Raw genomic sequence first — 20,240 nt, 5'->3', positions numbered from 1 at the left:
TCTTCTTCTTGTGAATTTCCCATTGGGATTAATAAAGTATCTATCTATCTACCCATCTATCTATCTAGATAAGGCAAGCATAGCAATACTATTTTTTATTAGCTTAAGTCCAAGGGTTATAACTACAGACTTACACACAGAAGCAGACCAGTACAATGATTTTCATGCTTCTATAATGGGAACTCTGGTATGTCAATTGACTTTTAAAAGTCACAAGCTTTGTTGGTGGTCAGAACTGAAACATTAAGGCTGTTTTCAAGTCCAGCACCCTGACCACTAGTGCACACGAGAAGCACCTAACTACAGCACCGCACCAAAAGTCTACACTAGCAGTTTCATGGCAGAAGTGACACATGTCTAAACTACTCGCTAATGAAACTAACTCCTAACCTTAACTTACCCCTTATATTACATGCTAACCTCTACACTTAAATTATCTTTAATCTTAACTGTTCAGACTACATGATAACCACACTAGCACCTTACTTAACTTCCGCTGTGAACCTGCTGGTGTAGATCTACAGTGATGTCTATTGCTGTGGCTCTGCAGTTGGATATTATTGGTGTGCGCTGTGGGTTAGTGATGGATGGTTAATGGGTGACTCCACAGTTCAGGTACAGTTCTCACTCCATTAAACCCTCCCATCCTTTACAAGCATGAACCACCAGAAAAAGAAGAAGTTAGTCTGGGGAACAAGACTTACTTTTAAAATAAACTACGAGATTAAATTGAAAACTTCAAGATTAAAGTAGAACTTCCTCGATTTCAAGGTGAAGTTTACATCGTTCTACTTTATTAACAAAATAAATTACGAGATTAATGTGGAAATTTCAACTTTAATCACGAAATAAACCTTTTCTTTTTCTTCACTGTGGTCCTATTTTTTCCTGTGGCTTTAATACGCTTCCGTAGTCGAGTCAAGTCTATTAGGGGTGTCTGGATTTCTGGCTGATAAAAAATGTGCGTGTTACATTTTCAGTTCAACGGGGCAGAGTCCATTGTACTCTCCACTTCTATTTTCTTCAACAGGTTAATTTTTTTAAAGGTTAAATACAGAGCAGGGTGACGTTGTAAGCAGGGCAAAGGAATCACACACGTTGTACGTTTATTTGTGCATAGTGCCGCCTTTTTTCATTTTGACGTGCTCCTCCTTCACTACACTATATTGATTCAATTGTTCAACAATATGCACCAATGTTTTAATACAATAATATCAATTACTTACAACGTTTCTTCTTGGGTAGGAAAAGTTTTTTTTTTATACCATTGCTCCACGCATGGTTAGTTTTTTCAACCATTATACACAAAACCTGCTAAGTGAGAACCTGAGTCCGCGAAACATGTAAAGCTGTGGAGAATCAGATGCGTAAAACACACATTACAAAAAAGGAAAGCGAAGCGCTTAAAAAAATCAGAAGCTTTGATATTTTTTTATCCGGGACTTGGGAGATGCAGTCACCTTTAACCTTCTGCCCGGACGTTACGTCATGCCTTCGTTGATCTAGGAGGCAGTCAGTCATTCCTGGTGTGTGAGCAGTAGACAGGCGCGTGTTTACGGAGATGGCAGGTAGTGTTGTGACAAGCACATCTCGCATCAGTGATATTTTTGAGACGATGGAGTACGGAACGGCGCCTGAAGACCCCAGCTTTGCTCAGGTTGGACTGGCTTTGCCAGCACTCACTTAATATCGCTTTGGTGTGAGTGTGGTTAAAACTTAGCGGTTCTGAGTTCATTAGTAAATTACATGACATTTAGTTAATGTTAAGACTTGTAATTAGAAAACGTGTGGTAAGCTTTTGGAACATAAATGCTTGTTCGTGTAGAATGTCTTTTATCGAAGCTTACTTAATGCCACGCGTCCTTACTAGACAAAATGTCATTCACGTGTTCGTTCATTGATGTAAATAAGTCATATGGCCAGTTTCTTACCCTGATTGGACTACAAGGGTAGGCGTAACGAAATTCAGCGGATTTTTCGTAGCTATGTAACTTTTTGTTTAGGTTTCATATTTATTAAGCGAAGTGCTGGTGACTAGTAATCTTTACGACTATGTGACATTTTTCGAGAGTTTGTAGGTTTAAAAACATGTAATGTTTCAAATACAAATTGGTTAGCAATGCTGTCATACTGATCCTGCGTCCCTAAGTCTGAGTTCCGCACCGAGTCGTTGTCTGTATGGAGTCTGAATGTTCTATCCACAGAGAGTAGATGCTGGTGAGGTACCAGGACCCGTGATTCTCAAGTTCAGCCCCCTTTTCCTGTAGGTTTTTGTTCCAGCCAACTTCTGAATTAGCAATTGTTAATTATAGTTGTCATCGTTTAATTAGCTGATTTTTTGTTTTCCTTTTATTGTGCATTCAGAAAGAGGGGTAATACCAGATTTACACTTACTGGAAACTGATACATTGCTGTATCTTTAAATGCTTACTTTGATTTATTATTTTTTTATTCACATTTTCTTTGGAGTTAGTTTCCTTTATCATATCTGAAAACCAACAATTAATGACGAACATAGCTGACACCAGATAAATGACTGAAACCAGCAGCAACTAAAGTGTTACTCATTTGTGTGCTTATTAGTAAATAATTGTCTAAATAGTCAGGACATTAAAAAATGTTAAGAGGAAAAAATGATATCTTACCCATGTAATACAGATAAATTCCTGCTTCATTCAGTTAAATATAATATAAAAATTTTGTAATTTTTTAAAATAATTTTATTGATTTTTATTAAAATCAAATAACATTCCATACAGATAACTCAAGTTTTACAAAAAAAAAAAAAAGGTTCAAAGCAAATCAACCTCCACCTCTGAGAAAGAGCGCTAGGCCAGCAGTGTAAAACTTTATGCTAGTGAACATATGTAAATAGATAAATTAATAAATGAATAAAAATAAATGGAGTAAAAGAGGGGATGGGAGAGAACCTGCTTCCTCAATTTAAATGCTTATTCTAAAATGTTATTGATTAGATCCTGCCAGGTTTTGAAAAACTTCTGCACAGATTCTGTGAGAATTTGTTTTTTTTTCCAATTTCAAATAGTATATAACATCAGTTACCCACTGACTTAGAATAGGAGAGTTAGGATTCTTCCAGTTGTGCAAGATAAGTCTATGTGCCAATAGTGTACAATACAGTTTACAATACAGTTTATTTTTGTATAGACCAAAATCACACAGGAAGTGCCGCAATGGGCTTTAACAGGCCCTGCCTCTTGACAGCCCCCCAGCCTTGACTCTCTTAAGAAGACAAGGGAAAACTCCCAAAAAAACCTTGTAGGGAAAAAATGGAAGAAACCTTGGGAAAGGCAGTTCAAAGAGAGACCCCTTTCCAGGTAGGTTGGGCGTGCAGTGGGTGTCAAAAGAAGGGGGTCAATACAATGCAGTACACAGAACAGAACAGTTTCTCAATATAGTAAGAAATAAAAAATATAAATTTTAGAAGTACAGAGCAGAATTTAACAGTAGATGATATATACCATAATAAGATTTGTTTGTCCTTCTCCACTTTAAGCCAATCTGGAAGTACACTAAATACAGCTGTTAATGGGTACAGAGGGATTGTGACACCAAGGTTGTCTGAAAGACATTTAAAGATTTTGGTCCAGAATGATGTTAATTTGGTGCAGGCCCAGTGAGGCTGCAACTTGATTGCAGCGTTCACAGGTTGGATCTTGCCCTGGAAACATTTTGGACAATTTTAAACGAGAGAGATGCGCTTGATATATCATTTTTAGTTAAATAATTGTATGCTTTGTGCATATGGAGCTCGAGTGAATTCTGTGCATTGCTATCTTCCACTCCTTTTCTGAGAGGTTGAGTGAGAGATTCTTTTACCACTGTTCTCTTGGATCTTTGAAAGGGAGTGAGTGTAAAATGGTTTTATATATTATGGAAATGCTGTCTTGAGTCCTTGAGACTGAGCAATATTTTTTCCGGCATAGAGGTAGGCGGGAGGAAAATTGGGCAGGTTCTGTTTAACAAAGTTCCTAATTTGAAGGTAGTGAAAGAAATGTTTTGCTGGAAAGTTAAATTTGGAGTGTAATTGTTCGTAGGATGCAAAGACGTTGTATATGTACAGATCTCAAAGTGATTTAATCCTGAATGTTTTCCATACATTAAAAACTGCATATGTTTTAGAAGTTTGTAATTTCTGAGGGAGGAAGAGGGAGAGAGGTTGGGAGCATTCACTGATACGGTGCGGTGCTGCACCCATCATACGATGAACCCAAATTAGGACCTGAACGCAGCTGTGCAACAGGTGACACCTCGGCACCACACCAGTTCAAATGGAACGGAACAGTGTGAGATGTTTTTTTTTACAGTGGCTGGAGTGCCAATCCTGCCATCAACTGCCAAGTTTTCCCTGCAAGTTGGAGGGCCTACTTGCAGGGCTGGATGCAGGTTAATGTCATACCCAGAACAGAACAATTGCAGGTGAAGGGCCCTGCTCAGGGGCACATTGGAGTGGAATCACTTCTGGCATTTAGGGGATTTGAACCAGCAGCCTTACGATTGCTGACATAGATACCTAGCCTTCGGGCAACCACTCTACTCATTTAATTTCTGGTTGGATACAAAAAAGAGAAACTGAGAAATAATGGCTTGCTTAATTAAAGCAAGAGTCTGATTAAAAGAACAATTGGGTTGAGACAAAAACCTGCCTCCACAGGGTCCTCAGGACTGAACCTGAGAACCACTAAGGCAGGGAACAGTTCACTGTGACCCTGAACTGAAATAAGCTGTTAAGCTTGTTACTTCTATTTTTTTTTTTACATCTGTATTTCTAACTTAAAGTTAGTAACAGTGTGCGAATAAGTATCCCATCCAGCATACTGCCTAGCACTGTGCAGCTATTCTGCATTTTGATCACCCTGCCAAATACAAAGCACATAGAGCCATATAGAATAAGATATTTTGTTCAGTTTTGGGGTGACTTTATAAAGAGGAAATGATTAATTTCAAAACCCTCCTAGAGTACATACTGTATCCATATTTTATCCGCCTCAGGCTTTCATTCTTTACTGGTCATGGCTTTAAACCTTGTGCCCAATAAATAACAATTAAATCACTGTTGCTTTCAGATCAGGGGGGTATTTTTCGTACGTGGATTACTCGTTTAGCCGGATGTAATTGTTGACGATTTGGCCTGATCCTGGATCTGTCGGTTTTTCAAAACTCTTGCTGCATGTGTTGTCATAGCAGCACTTCCAAATCCTCAAACCTGCTCGGAGCAGGTTTGTTCGATGTAAACAAGGATTAGCTCACACACTTAATCATTGTCCGTGCATGGAATTCATTTAGTCATGACTTCGCCGTTCATGAATGAGTGACCAATTGATATCGGTACGCAAATTATAAGAAGAGAATTTCATATAGAGAGGGTTTTGCGCGATTGGCAAGTTCCTCTATTGCTCCCGGAGGAAATTCTTTTCGAAAGATACCGCTTTAGCCGAGGGGGAATATTGTACCTGAAAAATTTATTGGGGCCTTATATTTGAAGTCAAACTCAGCCAAGTCGGGCTCTCACAACCACACAGACAGTAGGCATTGCTTTGAGATTTTTTGAAGGCAGTATTTTTTATATACTGTAGACGATGCAGAAAATCTATCTAAAAGTGCAGTTTGCCAGGCAATTCATAAAGTCTGTTTGGCTCTGAAATATTTCCTTCAGGTTTTCATAGTGTTTCCTGGACACCTGCTTGTACAGACAAAAGAGGTGTTTCATGCCATTGCAGGTAGGTAATACACAGGTAAAAACACCCACAGTTACATGAAGAATCCCACAATCAGCCTAACATTCTCATTACCCGGATTTCCAAATGTGATTGGGGCACATGGGACTGATCACAGTGGAGTTTGATCAAATATTATTTGGAAAATGTACCTCTCCTCATGATGAATAATCAGACACAGTGTCTTCCTCAAATATTTGACCTTCGTCAATATCTTGTTGGTCAGACACAGGTTCTAGGGATATGACATTCCCTGCAACTGACCCAACAAAAAAAAGGGCTATATGGAGCCTACCTATGGCACACATTGAGGACAAATATATGCAATGACCATCCTTTACCTGAAATGAAGTGACCACTGCATCCTGCCACTGGTTCTGAGGAGGAGCTTCCCCCTGGAATGCCCTCAGAAACAGGGCGATGGGCATTTTGCTGGAGAGCCAACTCTTCTGCAGGGGTTAGGTCTGGACCGCGTGGACCTCCACCTGTTTTTTGCTTGTCTGCCTTCTTATTAGCTTTAAAATGAATGTTCTTTACATTATATATGATTCTTTATGTCAACAATTCTTTAAATAGTTATATACCAATATTTACCAGTTTGAAGTATATTCTTGTACTTCACTTTAACCTGTTCCCGTGTTCTCCTTGTGCTCACGTTTGATCTGGAATTATGACATATTAAATAATAATTAATCTGACACATAGGAAATGAAACACTGCATTCAGTAAGTACAATACACATGCGTTTAATTTGTCGGCCACTTCTTGCCATCCGTCTTTTCTGGTTTGGGCTGCTTTTGCAGTGTTACCCCTTGTGCATATTAAATCTTGAAATTCTTCATGTCCTTTGAATAACAGGTCTTGCTCCGCTTGTGTGAAAAAAAAAATGCGCCCGTTCTTTCGTGATTTTGTTACAGCCTATCAAAGACTTGCTGATCATGTTTTCTAGACTCAATACATATGGGCTTTTCACTCAGCGCAGGCACGCGCATTCATCTCGGATGATTAGATCCAGCTCAACTAATCTGCTACACGGCTGCGTTTGAAAAACCGACTTATCCCGGATGAGTTTCACTGGCATTAACTCATCCAAGATGAGGCATCTGATCTCGGATGATTTAAGCAACGTATGGAAAATACCCCCAAGATCTCTTGGAACAGATGCCTATACAGTAAGTCATCAAAAGCCACTAGGAGCTTCATTTGATTGCTTCATTTAAGAAAAATACCATATGCATGTATCAGCATTAAAAAAACAAAAAAAACCAAACCCCTCACATGAAGCAGCCCCGCTCTTACCTTTTGATTTAATACTATTCTTTGAGAACAAATCAAGTTGTGTGTATTCCAGGGTATCTTTACAAGGAGCTTGTGTAGCTCTTTCACCAAATTTTAGCAGCATAATTCCTGATTAAAGGTTTTCTTGTTTCAAAGATCTAAAGTCTTTACAATAACATGCTTATCCTCCAAGACCTGTTGTCTGTTCTAATCACATATTTCAGGAATATTTATGAAAATGAATTGCAGAATAACTGTGTCAATATGCATCTACAAAGGGAGTAAAAAAGTAACATATCTAATAGAGGCTATGCAGTTGAAACGTGTTGTTTAAAACCTTTTTTGTTTTTGTCGACTGTGTTCATAAAATGAAAATCATAAATATAACCCACCCCAGTGAAAACCATTGATTTAGGATGGTAAAACACCCACCCCATGGCAACCCCAACTGGGGTTCCCACCCTAGGTTTCCCTCCCCTCAGTCTTGTATGCAGAGTGGTATTCCAGAGGTGGAATGTGCAATGCCACTATATGGACATTGGATAACATGTCTCCTCTATAAAATACAATACAATTTATTTTTGTATAGCCCAAAATCACACAAGAAGTCCCACAATGGGCTTTAACAGGCCCTGCCTCTTGACAGCCCCCCAGCCTTGACTCTCTAAGAAGACAAGGAAAAACTCCTCTATGTGATTCTGTACAAGTTACATATATGCAAGCCCTGACAATTTTTAAAATACAAGAGGTAAATACACGATTGATCCATGCCGCAGATGATTCTGATAATACCTATATGATCAAAACGGTAAAAAAAAGGCTTGCCAGAAATTTAGAGGATGACAAACTAGGTGATTTCTAGTAGCTTGCCAAGGCCAGTTTATTAACTGTTGTACCTATAGCCTCTGCTGTGCAGGATAAAGACAGCAGAAGTTTCCTATATTTATGAATCCATGTCCCATTTTCTAATTCCAATTAGTTTGAATTTGGGGTGAACAGGTATATTCTAATGCTGAGATTTGTGGGTGGGGGGAGTCGCAGTATCTGACGAAAACCTCCATAAAATGGAGAAATTGTGAAAATGCTCTGGAACATATTTTTTTTTTTAATATACTGTTCAAAAAATTAAGTGAAAACTTGAATGTTTCATTCATTGAGATCCAATGTGTGATTTAAGTGGAAAATATTTATTAATACTGTGTAATTTATTGATAGAAAATGATGTATCAGTGGTAAATGGAAATCAAAATTCACTAGCCCATTGAGGGCTAGATCCAACCTCACACCTAAAGTCAAAAATTGAAATCACAGACTAATCCAACTTATGTGCATTTCATCACGGCAACTTAGAATGTGACTTGGTAGTGTGCATGGCTTCCATGTGCCTGTATGCACTCTTGACAACACCTTGGATTGGTCATTATGAGACAGCGAATGGTGTCTGTTGGGGTGATCTCCTCCCAGACCTGGATCAGGGAATCGGTGAGCTCCTGGACAGTCTGGTGCTACTTGCTGGCATCAGGTTCACCAAAAACATAATGTCCCAGATGTTCTCAATTGGATTCAGGTCTGGTAATGTGCAGGCCAGTCAATGGCATCAGTACCTTCATCATCCAGGAACTGCCTGTACACTCTGTCCACATAAGGCTGGGCATTTTCTTGCACCAATGTAAAGTCTGACAGTGGCTCTGAGATTTCATCCCAGTACGTAACAGCAGTCAGGGTACTGTTGCCTAGTAAGTGGGGGTTTGCATGACCCTCCAAGGATGTGCCTTCCCAGACCATTGTTGACCCACCGCCAAACCAAACCAGTCATGCTGGATGATGTTGCAGGCTGCATAATGTTTGCCACAGTGATGCCAGACTCTTTCACATCTGTCATATGTGCTCATTGGGAACTTGCTGTCGTCTGTGAATAGAACGGGGCACTGGTGGCTGACTGCCAATTGTGGTATTCTGTGGTGAATGCCCGTCGAGTTGCACGGTGATGGACTGTGAGAACAGGTCCCATTAGAGGACGTCGAGCCCTAATACCACCCTTGCGGAGTCTGTTTCCGACAGTTTGATCCGACATGCACACCAGTAGCCAGTTGGAAGTCATTTTATATGGTTCTGGCTCTTGCAACTGCAGGTATGGATGTACCGTCCTTGAGGAGATGGACTACCTGTTCAACCTGAATCAACCTGCAGGTATGATTACCAACTAGGGATTGCTCTGATGAAGTTTTTTTTAGACTGATACCAATTTCAAAGATTTCATATTACTTGATCAGCCAATTCTGATACCAATTTTTTTTTTTCCCTCCTTTAGCTGTTTAAAAACTTTACACTAAGCTCCTGCATAACCAGATGCCCTATATTTAAGTGTATTTTTGTAATTAAACTATAGACCACAGGTGTTAACTGTTCATTTTTTTTATTAACAAAATGAAATCCTGTAGGCTTATTGTTCATTGACCAAAAATAAATAAATAACAATTTTTCTTAATATACCTACTAATAAAATGTTTACAAAAATATTTATCCATACTATTTATGGGATAAAAGAAAATAAAATGCTTCTTATAATTACAAAGTGTTGATTTTTTTCCCCTGTAAAGTACCTACTGTATCTAAAACAAGACTTATTAAAACAAGTAGTTTTTACCTTTTTTTAACAAAAAAGTTTGTGTTTGTGTGTGTATATATACCTACACACACTCGCACAATCACTTAATTGGTATTGGCAATTAAACACTGCTTAAATGTAAATATACCTGCACTTGTAGGTTTTAATAATTTTTAAGCATTAATTGCACCATAGCTTTTTTTTGTACTGTTAAAGTATACATTTACTATGTTTATAGGTTATACAGGTGTTTTTTTCTTCATTGTATCAGCTAGACATTCATAATTTTTCAGGTGTAGTTATAAAATATTTGTTTACCATTTTAATAAGGCAGTACTTGTTTTTTACCAAAACTTGCATTGTATGACACAGCAACAAATAATAAACACAGTACAAATCTTTAAAAAAGCAGAAAATGTATCGAATGTTGATAAGTTATCAAGCGGACACAAATCTAACATGGTTAACAAGTTTATAAGTAAAAGACAGGGTTTTCTGTTAACCCTAACAAGCCTATTGTTTACTAAGCAGCAATTTCAAATTTACCTTTATCTTTTCTTTTTTTCCCACTTAAAACATCTCAAACGGTGTCCATTTTAATTTAAAGGACAAAATAAAAAGGTCTGAATTCATTAAAGTAGCTTTTCTTGCCATTTGTTAAATTGCATGGGAAGACTTCACCGATTCCTTTTTCTCAGTTTATTACTCCATTTCCTTTAATGTAAAGACTAATAATCAAATTGTCTCTTGATCTCTTGTTAAACAAGTTTTGACTTGCTCTGCTTACACTACAGGAAGTTTGCTGCAAAAGAAAAAAAAAAAAGATGCACGCCATCTCAATTACTGTAATACCTTGTGTAAAGGAGCACTGCAACTAAATTAGTGTAAAGCCCAGAAAAAGCAGGTGCAAAAAAGATCATTGTTTTGTGATCGGCCAATTTACAGATCACCAATTGAGCCTTTTTTTGCTTTGCACCCTCCCCCACTGTAACCTATCGTCTATGGAGGAGTGAAAGGTTTAGATTCGTCAGAACTTTTGATCTCCTGTTTTCGATGGATCTTTTTTTTTTAAGCATTTTAAGCATTTTATTGATTTTATTAAGATCAATAACATTCCATACAAGCAAGTCAAGTTTAAGTTACATTCGAAACAAATCAACCCCCACCCATGAGAAAGAGAGCTAGGCCAAAATAGTAAAACTTTATAAACTAGTAAAAATAAGTAAATATATAAATTAATAATAAATTAATAGAAGCGAATAGAATAAAAAAGATGGGAGAAAACCAGCTTCCTCAATTTAAATGCTTATTCTAAAATGTTGTTGATTAGATCCTGCCAGGTTTTGAAAAAGTTTTGTACAGATCCTCTAAGTGAGAATTAGATTTTTTTCCATTTTCAGGTAATCTAGAACATCAGTTACCCACGGACTTAAAATAGGTGAGTTAGGATTCTTCCAGTTTAGCAAAATAAGTCTACGTGCCAATAGTAAAGTAAAGGCAATTACAGTTTGTCCTTCTCCACTTTAAGCCCATCTGGAAGTACACCAAACTCAGCTTTTAATGGATAAGGAGGGATTGTGACACCAAGGCTTTCTGAAAGGCATTTAAAGATTTTGGTCCAAAATAATGTTAATTTGGTGCACATCTAAAACATATAGCCCAATGAGGCTTGAACTTGATTGCAATGTTCGCAGGTTGGATCTTGCACTGGAAACATTTTGGACAATTTTAAACAAGACCGATGTGCTCGATATATAATTTTGAGTTCAATAATTGTATGCTTTGCGCATATGGAGCTCGAGTAAATTCTGTGCATTGTTACCTTCCACTCCTTTTCTGAGATATTGAGATCCTTTTTCCACTGTACTCTGGGATCTTTGAAAGGGAGGGATTTGAAAATGTTATTATATGTTACGGAGATGCTGTCTGAGTCCTCAAGACTGATCAATGTTTTTTCTGGAATAGAGGTAGGTGGGAGGTGAGGAAAATTGGGCAGGTTTTGTTTAACAAAGTTTCGAATTTGAAGGTAGTGAAAGAAATGTGTTGCTGGAAAGTTAAATTTGGTGTGTAATTGTTCCTAGGATGTGAAGATGTTGTTTCTTTAAAAAAATCAATTTGCTTGGATTTAAATTCTGTACAGTTCTCTTCTGCTAATAAGAGTGGGTTAAGACCCCAGCTGCGAGATGAGTATGTGAGACATAATGATTTTAGCTCCATGATCAAAGGGCGTAGTCTGAGATAACAATAGCGTCGTACTTGCAAGATTTAATCGTAGGCAAGAAATTATCTATAAAGAAACAATCAATTCTTGAGTAGCAGTGATGTACTGGTAAATAGGACTATGCTCTTGAGCTTGGGTTTAGAAATCTCCAGAGGTCTGATAAGTTGCGATCAGTTACAAACTGTAATTGTCTTTGCAATGTTAGATGTCGTCACCCCTGTAGCAGGAGACCTATCTAGGACTGGATTTAAAACACAATTAAATTCCCCAGCCATTATAAATTTATGAGTGTTCACATTGGGAATGGATGCAGATACGTTTTCAATGAAGTCCTTATCGTCCACATTGGGTTCATAGATATTTATCAAAATCACTTTACAGTTAAAAAAATTACCCATGACGATCACATATCTCCCTACAGCATGAGATACTACATCTGATACTACAAATCAGATTGTTCTATGTATAACAATTCCCACACCTCTAGTTTTCTTTGTAAAGCCTGAATGGAATATTTGGCAGGTTGGGTATCTATGCAGCCGAAACTCAACCTTGCTTAATAAGTGGGTCTCCTGTAAAAATACTATTTTAGCGTTTAGACCTGTTAGGTGAGATAATACTTTCTTGGTCTTTAATTTGTGATTCAGACCTTTAACATTCCGTCTTACAAAGTTAACTGTTCAGTCATGGGGACATTGCAACTTTTCTTGTCATTTTGTAGTCTTAAGACAGCTTTGATCTTAATTCCCAATTTTCCCAGGAGTTATTGCCATGAAGCCTATTGTTACGTTGGCACTTATAAGGATTAAAAGGATAGATTAGAGAGAGCTTGCTCTCTTCCCCCCCCCTCCCCATTTTGCCTCCCCATGTGAGGCTAGACTGCACTCCACAAAATTCCAGTCCTGTGACATACCTAGTGATGGAGCATGTCCACAATAAAACAAGCTCCTCGGCAGCATTGTATATGGAAAAGCAAGAATTGATCTACGATGGTAATATTTTACTCCTAATCAATTGTTTGTACCATATTCAAGAGTAAGGAGCTCCAGTAATTTAATAATATTAGCCCTTGGTAAAAACAACAAATATTGCATACGGAAAAGTATTTACTTAGTTATATAGTACTTGTATATCTGATTGACTGACAGCACTATAACTTAGGCCCAGAGTTTTGAGAGTGAGTAACCTCTAACTTTTATCTTATTGAAGTCTCCTGCGTTATTTTTATTCCAATAGCACTGGGTGAAAGGCAAAATACATGTACCGGTTCCTTTGCAGGGCTCAATTGCACGGCCAAGCAGAAAAGAGTTCGCTGTGTGCGATCTGGTAATAGAAACATATAAATAAAGCATCAATTTCACTAAACATACTTTAAAAACACAATGACATTATCACAGGTGTCATGCTTATTTTCTGATTTACAGGGACCTATGATGATTAACTCTTTTTATGTGTAGTTTGTTGACATCGGAGTGTTTTGCTGAAGGAGAACTCCAAAAGGTTACTTGCGCATGTAAATATGGATTATTAAGAAAACAGGTTTCTGCCTTAACTGGGTTATTCAACTGAACTTTATTATGTGCGTACTAGGGTTGTCAGAAGTATCAAAATATCAAAAAGTATTGATTGTTATATTTTAAACATTGTTTCAAAACAAATTTTTCATAGTATCGATTCTGCAGCCTACACTTCAAATACACTTCGGTTCACTCTGGCTTTGAGCCTTGTAGGCAACCAATGGACATAGCAAGAGCTGCAGCCTTCTCTCCACCAACACAAAGATATTAATAAGAGAGCAACTTCAGCAGTGTCTGTGGCTTCATTTGCACACTTAATTGACACAGCCAGAGTGGCGTCTGGAAATACTTCGGCTTTGTGTCAAATGGGGCAGGAAAAGTACAAGATACAGGCAAGCCTTTAGACAAGATTTGCTACTGCACAATACCAACTGAAGAGGCTAACACAAACACGTAAAGGCCAGAGACACAAAACAAAGTCTTGCAAGAGGTTGGGATATTATTTATAAATTACAGAAACTTGAATCAGAATAAGCCTGTGAACTGTTGTGTTTAAAGTAGTGATGTAACTACTTATTATTTTTTCTATATATTAAAATGTTTTTTGAGTAAATAGTAAAACATTTAACACATATAAATAGTCTGAAATTATGTATACCTGCGGGACAGTTTTATTCTGCATTGTTCATTTAGGGGCATCGCTACTTAGTACTAGAACTCCATTGCTCCTTCGACTTTTAAACCACAAAGTGTGCTGCCGTAGTGCATTACTTTTTTTATTATGTGCAATTTTAAAATGATATTAAATCACATTTACTATTGAATTTGAAGCGCTATGTCTTTTCAGAGCTCAATTTCTTGTATTCAGTGTGCTCATATAATTCCAGCTGTGCTTCAAGGTGTGTATTGAGTATGTAAGAAATCATTTGCATACAACAAAAGCACACGTCACGGAAGAGCACGTTGACATGTTAGTCTACTTAGCAAAAATGTAGAAGTTATAAAGACATCATTTTTTATTTACTGAAATATGCAATGTGAACAGTTTACATTTATACATAGTTTTTAAGTGTGTTCTGTTTGAGTGTGGTCTGTTTTGTGTGTTACTTTTTTGAGCAATTGTTTACAAAAGGCTATGCATTGTGACAGTGATAGAGGGCATAGCACCCACTCAACCTGAAACAGACAGACACAAGAGGCACACTGACAAAACTTGCGCTTTTTATTTTCAGTTCTTTCTTTTACAGCACTTCACACAGTGCACCAATCAGATACAACAACTCAGTCCTTTTACTTTCCGTCTTCTCTTCTGCCGCATCCACTCCTCTCTTGCAAGCTCTGTCCTCCGCCTCCCGACTCCGGCTCTCCAAATGTAGTGAGGCGGACAATTTTATAATGCACCTGGATGTGCTTCAGGTGCTCCCTGATGACCTTCTTGCAGCACTTCCTGGTGTGGCGGAAGTGCTGCATGGGCACCCAGAAGCACCCCGGTGTACCTGCTTCCTGATCTGGCAGCACTTCCTGGTGTGGCAGAAGTACTGCATAACATGGCTCCTGAACCTTCCAGGGGCCACCGCCGGGTCCCCACAAGGTTGAGCTTCCCAGCTCTGTAGTTCCCATGCAATCCTGGAGGGCTGCCCTCTTGCATTCTATGGTAGGAATTGCCCCTGTCCCGGTCCCCTGCTTTTCCGGGCCTCCCGGTGGGGCAAGGTCCCTGGCCGTCTATCACAACATCAATATTCTTTTTACTTCAATGTTTAATGTTTGTTTAAATATTTTTTATTTATACTGTTTACAAAAATTGCAATACTTATTCAATTAACATTTAATGACTTTTATAGCACTTCACTGCACTACGTCAGTAATAGTGTTTGTTTTCATCAATGCAAAAAACAGTTGACCGGACTTAAACGTCTTTACTTTTTATGTACTACCTGTGCAACCTCTGTAGGGTCCAGGTATTGCCTCATGCTACCAGTAGTGACGCTGACCATAGCCAAATGCAAAACTAGTGAAAAAACAGTCTGAAAAGATGGGGAGGGAAAAATGTCAATGGCCTCCACCTGTTAAACCATTCCTATTTTGGGGGTTGTCTCATTGTTGCCCCTCTAGTGCACCTGTTGTTGATTTCATTAACACCAAAGCAGCTGAAACTGATTAACAACCCCCTCTGCTACTTAACTGACTAGATCAATATCTCAGAAGTTTCATTAACTTGATGCTATACTCTGATTAAAAAGTGTTCCTTTAATTTTTATGAGCAGTTTATATTTTGATAATTAGGATTTTCTCCAAAATAGTTTGCAAACAGCCTTTATGTAGTACAATGCCTTTGCAGACTTTTTTACACTAATGTAGTAGGTTTGTGGTTCTGAAACAGCACTTATATATTTGGTTTTATGTTTGTGGCACCTGGGATCAAAGGTGTCATATACATTTATGCATTATTACCTATATGTAGTAATTATGTGAAGAAAATGTAAGGTTTAATCCTACCTATTCTAAAATGTTTTACTCATAATTTTATCAAACAACAAAAAAAAAAGGAATTTTCCTCCTTTAGGTTTTTCTGAAATAGTGCAAACATCTGACCTATACAAATTTTGATATATATTGTGACGCATGAGTCACTGTCTTGCACCCCAGAACACGAGGCCGAGTCTCAGCTTTATTCAGCTTGAAACAGGAATAGCATGATTATTTATTGTAGCGGGATCTACCACTCTCCTATACACAGACACAGCATTCCGGCAGGGTCGTGGCCAGGTTAGTGGCCAAGTAATCCTGTTCCCTGCATTTATAATGTTCTTTGCATATAAATATATATAAAAATATAAAAAATAAAAATATAAATTTGTTCTCCAGCTTTTTGGAGTTTTTTTTGTTTTTTCTGTTCTCCCTGGCCATCGGACCTTACTCCTTTTCTATGTTAACTAATGTTGTCTTATTTTAATTTCTTATTTTGTCTTTTTATTTTTCTTTTCTTCATTATGTAAAGCACTTTGAGCTACTTTTTGTATAAAAATGTGCTATATAAATAAATGTTGTTGCATCATCTATCGATGAGACACTTATAGTGTGACAGCGATTGGCTTGGAGTTGTTTCCGTGGTGAGCCGCTGCAGCGCTGTGAGCCTGTGGTTGCCCCGGCAATGGAGAAGCAGTTTTCCACAGATGTGGTAATCGTGCTTCGGGACAATCTTTAGCATGCCGTCCTGTTGGGGAGAGACCCATAAGAGTTGAAGAAACCTCACAGTATGTATTCTCTCTTTCATTTACACATACACACGTGTAGACACTTCATTTCTTATGCATTTCATTCAGTTTAAACAGTGAGTAAAATTGCAGTCTCCTCCACTTGTTCAATTCCAATACTTTAGTTATGATATGAAATAGCAGCAGTTCATTTATTCCATTTAACACTGTTTTTATTAACTGTACTTACCAGAAAAAAAAATGCATTAGCTTAGCTTGTGTGTGGTGGGGGGACTGCCTTCACAGCAGTCAGAGAGGATTATGAAGTTTGATGCATTCCATGTAGTACGTGGTTTACTGCTTAGAGTGATGAAAGAGATTAGTTTTGCTTCTTGATTTGATTTTTGAGCACAATTTACAAATACCTCAAGTTTGTGCTACATCTGGAATCCTAAAACCGAACCATCTACATACTGTACAGTTTATCAATTTCTTTTAACAACTATAGCAATATAACTGTTTTTATAGCTGTCTTTTTCTGTACTGCTGCATTTTTGTGCTTTTCCTTTTTGTAGCTATTCAGTCACCTTACCAGGTTACCAGAAAGCATTTAGTCCCATTTACAAAAAAAATAAATAAAATAAGCAGAACACAATACACTCATTATGCCCTAATTTTATATCACATATACAATTATTTTTTATCTCTCTAATTTTTAATGTATTGCCCAGTCCTTCTTAAGGATGAAATCACATAATTGCTAATGTTAAGCCTTTATTCCATTCTTTTTCTTTTCATTTAACTTTTCCCATTTCTGGAGTTAATGCAGTGGAGTTGTATTTTTTTCCAACTGTATTCTGTTTCTGGATATCACCTTATTACATCCTGTCCCTTCCATATAGTATTCTTTTTAACACAGTTTTTTCTTTGTCTCCATACATATCCAGCCCACTGGAGTTTTCTTCTTATCACTTTTACTATATTTCTTTCACCTTTAAGCTCCCCTTCGTATACTTATTTTCTACTTGATATATTTTGTTCACTTCATACATCCATCACCATCCGTTTTCATCTCTTGAACTTGCATTCTTTCAGTCTCCTTTCTACTTGTTCCCTATATTTCTGCATTGTGCGCTGGTGTTGCTACTGCAGACCATTAAAAGATTTTCAAAAATATTGTCATGTCATTAGTCAGCTATGTCTGCTAACTTGCATAGCTTGATTTCTTTTCCACACATTTTAATGCCCTGCATATTATTTCTGATCAGTGAAAAAGTAAAGATTTCTTTTGAAGCACAGTTTTTAGATGCTTTATTCCAGGTATGTATAAGGAGTAAATAGAGGAATTAAAAATATTTCACTCTAGTGTTTACAAATGAAGGATTAAATTGAATGAAGTAACAACTAGTTCGGTGTTAAGATTTTAAATTGTCAATGATCAAACACCAGGTGCATTAGAAACAAACACCTCAAGGGCCTGAGGTTATTTTTACCAGTCATGTGGAAGAAACATTAGAAAGCATCTTCCAGAAATCATTTTGTATTGAGGGTGGCATAGTAGTACAGTCATTAGTGCCTCACCATCACTGATCAAGAATCCTGTTTGTAGAGTTTGTAAATTCACCTTGTATTGGTGGTTTTTTTTTCTTTCTTTTCAGCTATTCACATAAACATGCATGTTAAGTTAAATGGTGATTTCAGATTGGCTCTGTGAAAGTGTGGTACTATACATCTCCATGAGTGTGCACTCTGAATGATTGGCAGACATTCCAAGCTAGTCTTGCCCCTGTTATCATTGGTGTGTTACATCAGATTGGAGAAATCCCCGATAACTCAAAAGTTGCCAGAAAGAAAAGGGAGAAGATATATATTATACTATGTATTATTATATTATGTACCAGTGAGTCTTACTGCTGTCTTAGTTTGTCATAGTTAGGATCAAATCTGCTTAATTTAAGTAAGGGTTCTAAAGGGTCTATCCTAGCATCACTGGGATTAAAGCAGGAAAAAGTCTTGGACAGGGTGGCAGTTATTCACAGGGAAGATTATAACATAGAAATATTTTAAAATATTAGCCTTCCTTAATTGTATCTAATAGTAGTGGGTCAGAGAGAAAAATCCTGTCTTTAAAACAGGCAGCCGGTGTTATAGACCAAAGACACGTATATGCTAATATTTGCTAACAGACTTTCAAAAACCTTATGGAATGGTTCCACCTTAAAGGTAAACTCTAAAGCTAAAAGTAATTAGTATTCAAGTTATGAAACAGGGTTGAAGGTTGGTTAAGAGACTGAAATAAGAGTGCAGATAGGGCGAGAATGTGTTAAATGGGGCAGCTCTTTCTAATGTATATCAGTGACATTTATTCCCATATACTGAGTAAATGTGTGCAATATGCATATGATAGCAATGTGCAAATGATAGCAAAGATACAGGAGGCAATACAAGACTTTCAAAAATGCCTGGGCAATCTTCAGAACTGGACTTGCCTGGCACCTGAAAAATGTGGAAAGTGCTACACACAGGCAATTAATGTATCATTAATTAATTAAAATCCATGATAGGTGATGATGTTCTGTTACCAAATTTTGAAAAGACTCCAGGGTTTTACTTTGGTGCAACTTTCTTCACATTCTCATCATTTCCACTGTCTAGTTAATATGCAGAAAAAAATAAAAGGCAATTAAAATGTTAGATTATATTGTAAAAACTACTGAGTATAAATCAAGCAATGTTACAAGTTTGTAGTAGTAGTAGAATTAGTGGTAATACTGGCATGTGTACATAGTACAGTGAATTTGTGGTTCCACATCTGGATTTTTATGTAAAAACAAATGCCAAGTTTTACAAGCTGTACTGTCTTTATACAACCAGTTGCATCACATGACTAAAGGGCATCTCCTACTCTGACGGTAGAATTTATTTAAAATTTATGAAGTCATTCCTGCAGAATTCTTTCAGTTACATACAAAGTTTTTGGGAGTCCAGAACAATCTACAAAGTTATGCCATTGAAGATGGCATCTAGAAGGTTTTAAAAGAATATCTGGATGAGACACTGGGACAAGTTACTCATTAGCTAATCAAACAATCTCTAATAACTTAAAAGATCTCCTGTCATTTGTCAGACTTCTTATAATGCCTGTCCAGAGGCATGAAGGTGTAGAAAGATATGGGGATAGATACTGTAGCTGTTGAGTCTGTGTCTGTGTGAATTTGGCACATTTTGCTAATGTGATGACTAGTGCTGGGCGGTATACCGGTTCATACCGAAAACCGTTTTTTATTTTTTTTTATGATATGGATTTTTCTTATACCGCAACACCGGTTTAAATTGCCTAAACGACGTTCGGAACTTGGCGCAGCGGGAAACTGTTCAAGTGGGGACCTTTTTCACTGCTACACCGCTAAACACAGATTTGTTGCACTAGGGCTCTTTTTCACTGCTACACCACCAAATAGTGGGCGATAGCATAGGAATGCTGCGTGGTGAAAATGGACAGAGAGCCTGGAGATACTTTAGTTTTAAAAGGTCAGATGTGTAAATACTGTTTCTATACTATTGGATAATACTGCAAGCCAAGTTGTACTTGTTTTATTTGTTTTCAATACAGTGTAATGTACCTGGGTACTGTGTAATAGTGTGACGACATGTTTTCAAACCCCGTCATAAGTTATATAGCAC

General features: G+C 37.5%; 1 protein-coding gene across 2 annotated transcripts in view; it reads left to right on the top strand.

The window, feature by feature from the left end:
* Positions 1–1,497: 1,497 nt before the first annotated feature.
* aldh16a1 (aldehyde dehydrogenase 16 family, member A1) overlaps positions 1,498–20,240 on the top strand; it is a 182,073-nt gene continuing 163,330 nt past the window's right edge. For both annotated transcript variants that reach the window (XR_007936261.1, XM_051933881.1), the window contains exon 1: positions 1,498–1,657. Coding sequence is in view for 1 of the 2 variants with exons in the window: in XM_051933881.1 (XP_051789841.1) it covers positions 1,562–1,657 (96 nt within the window). In the remaining variant the exon portion in view is untranslated. The remainder of the gene's footprint in view (positions 1,658–20,240) is intronic.

The sequence above is a fragment of the Erpetoichthys calabaricus genome, chromosome 11, assembly GCF_900747795.2.
Source record: "Erpetoichthys calabaricus chromosome 11, fErpCal1.3, whole genome shotgun sequence".
Classification (NCBI taxonomy): Eukaryota; Metazoa; Chordata; class Cladistia; order Polypteriformes; family Polypteridae; genus Erpetoichthys; species Erpetoichthys calabaricus.
This window is presented reverse-complemented; position numbering and strand designations above follow the sequence as displayed.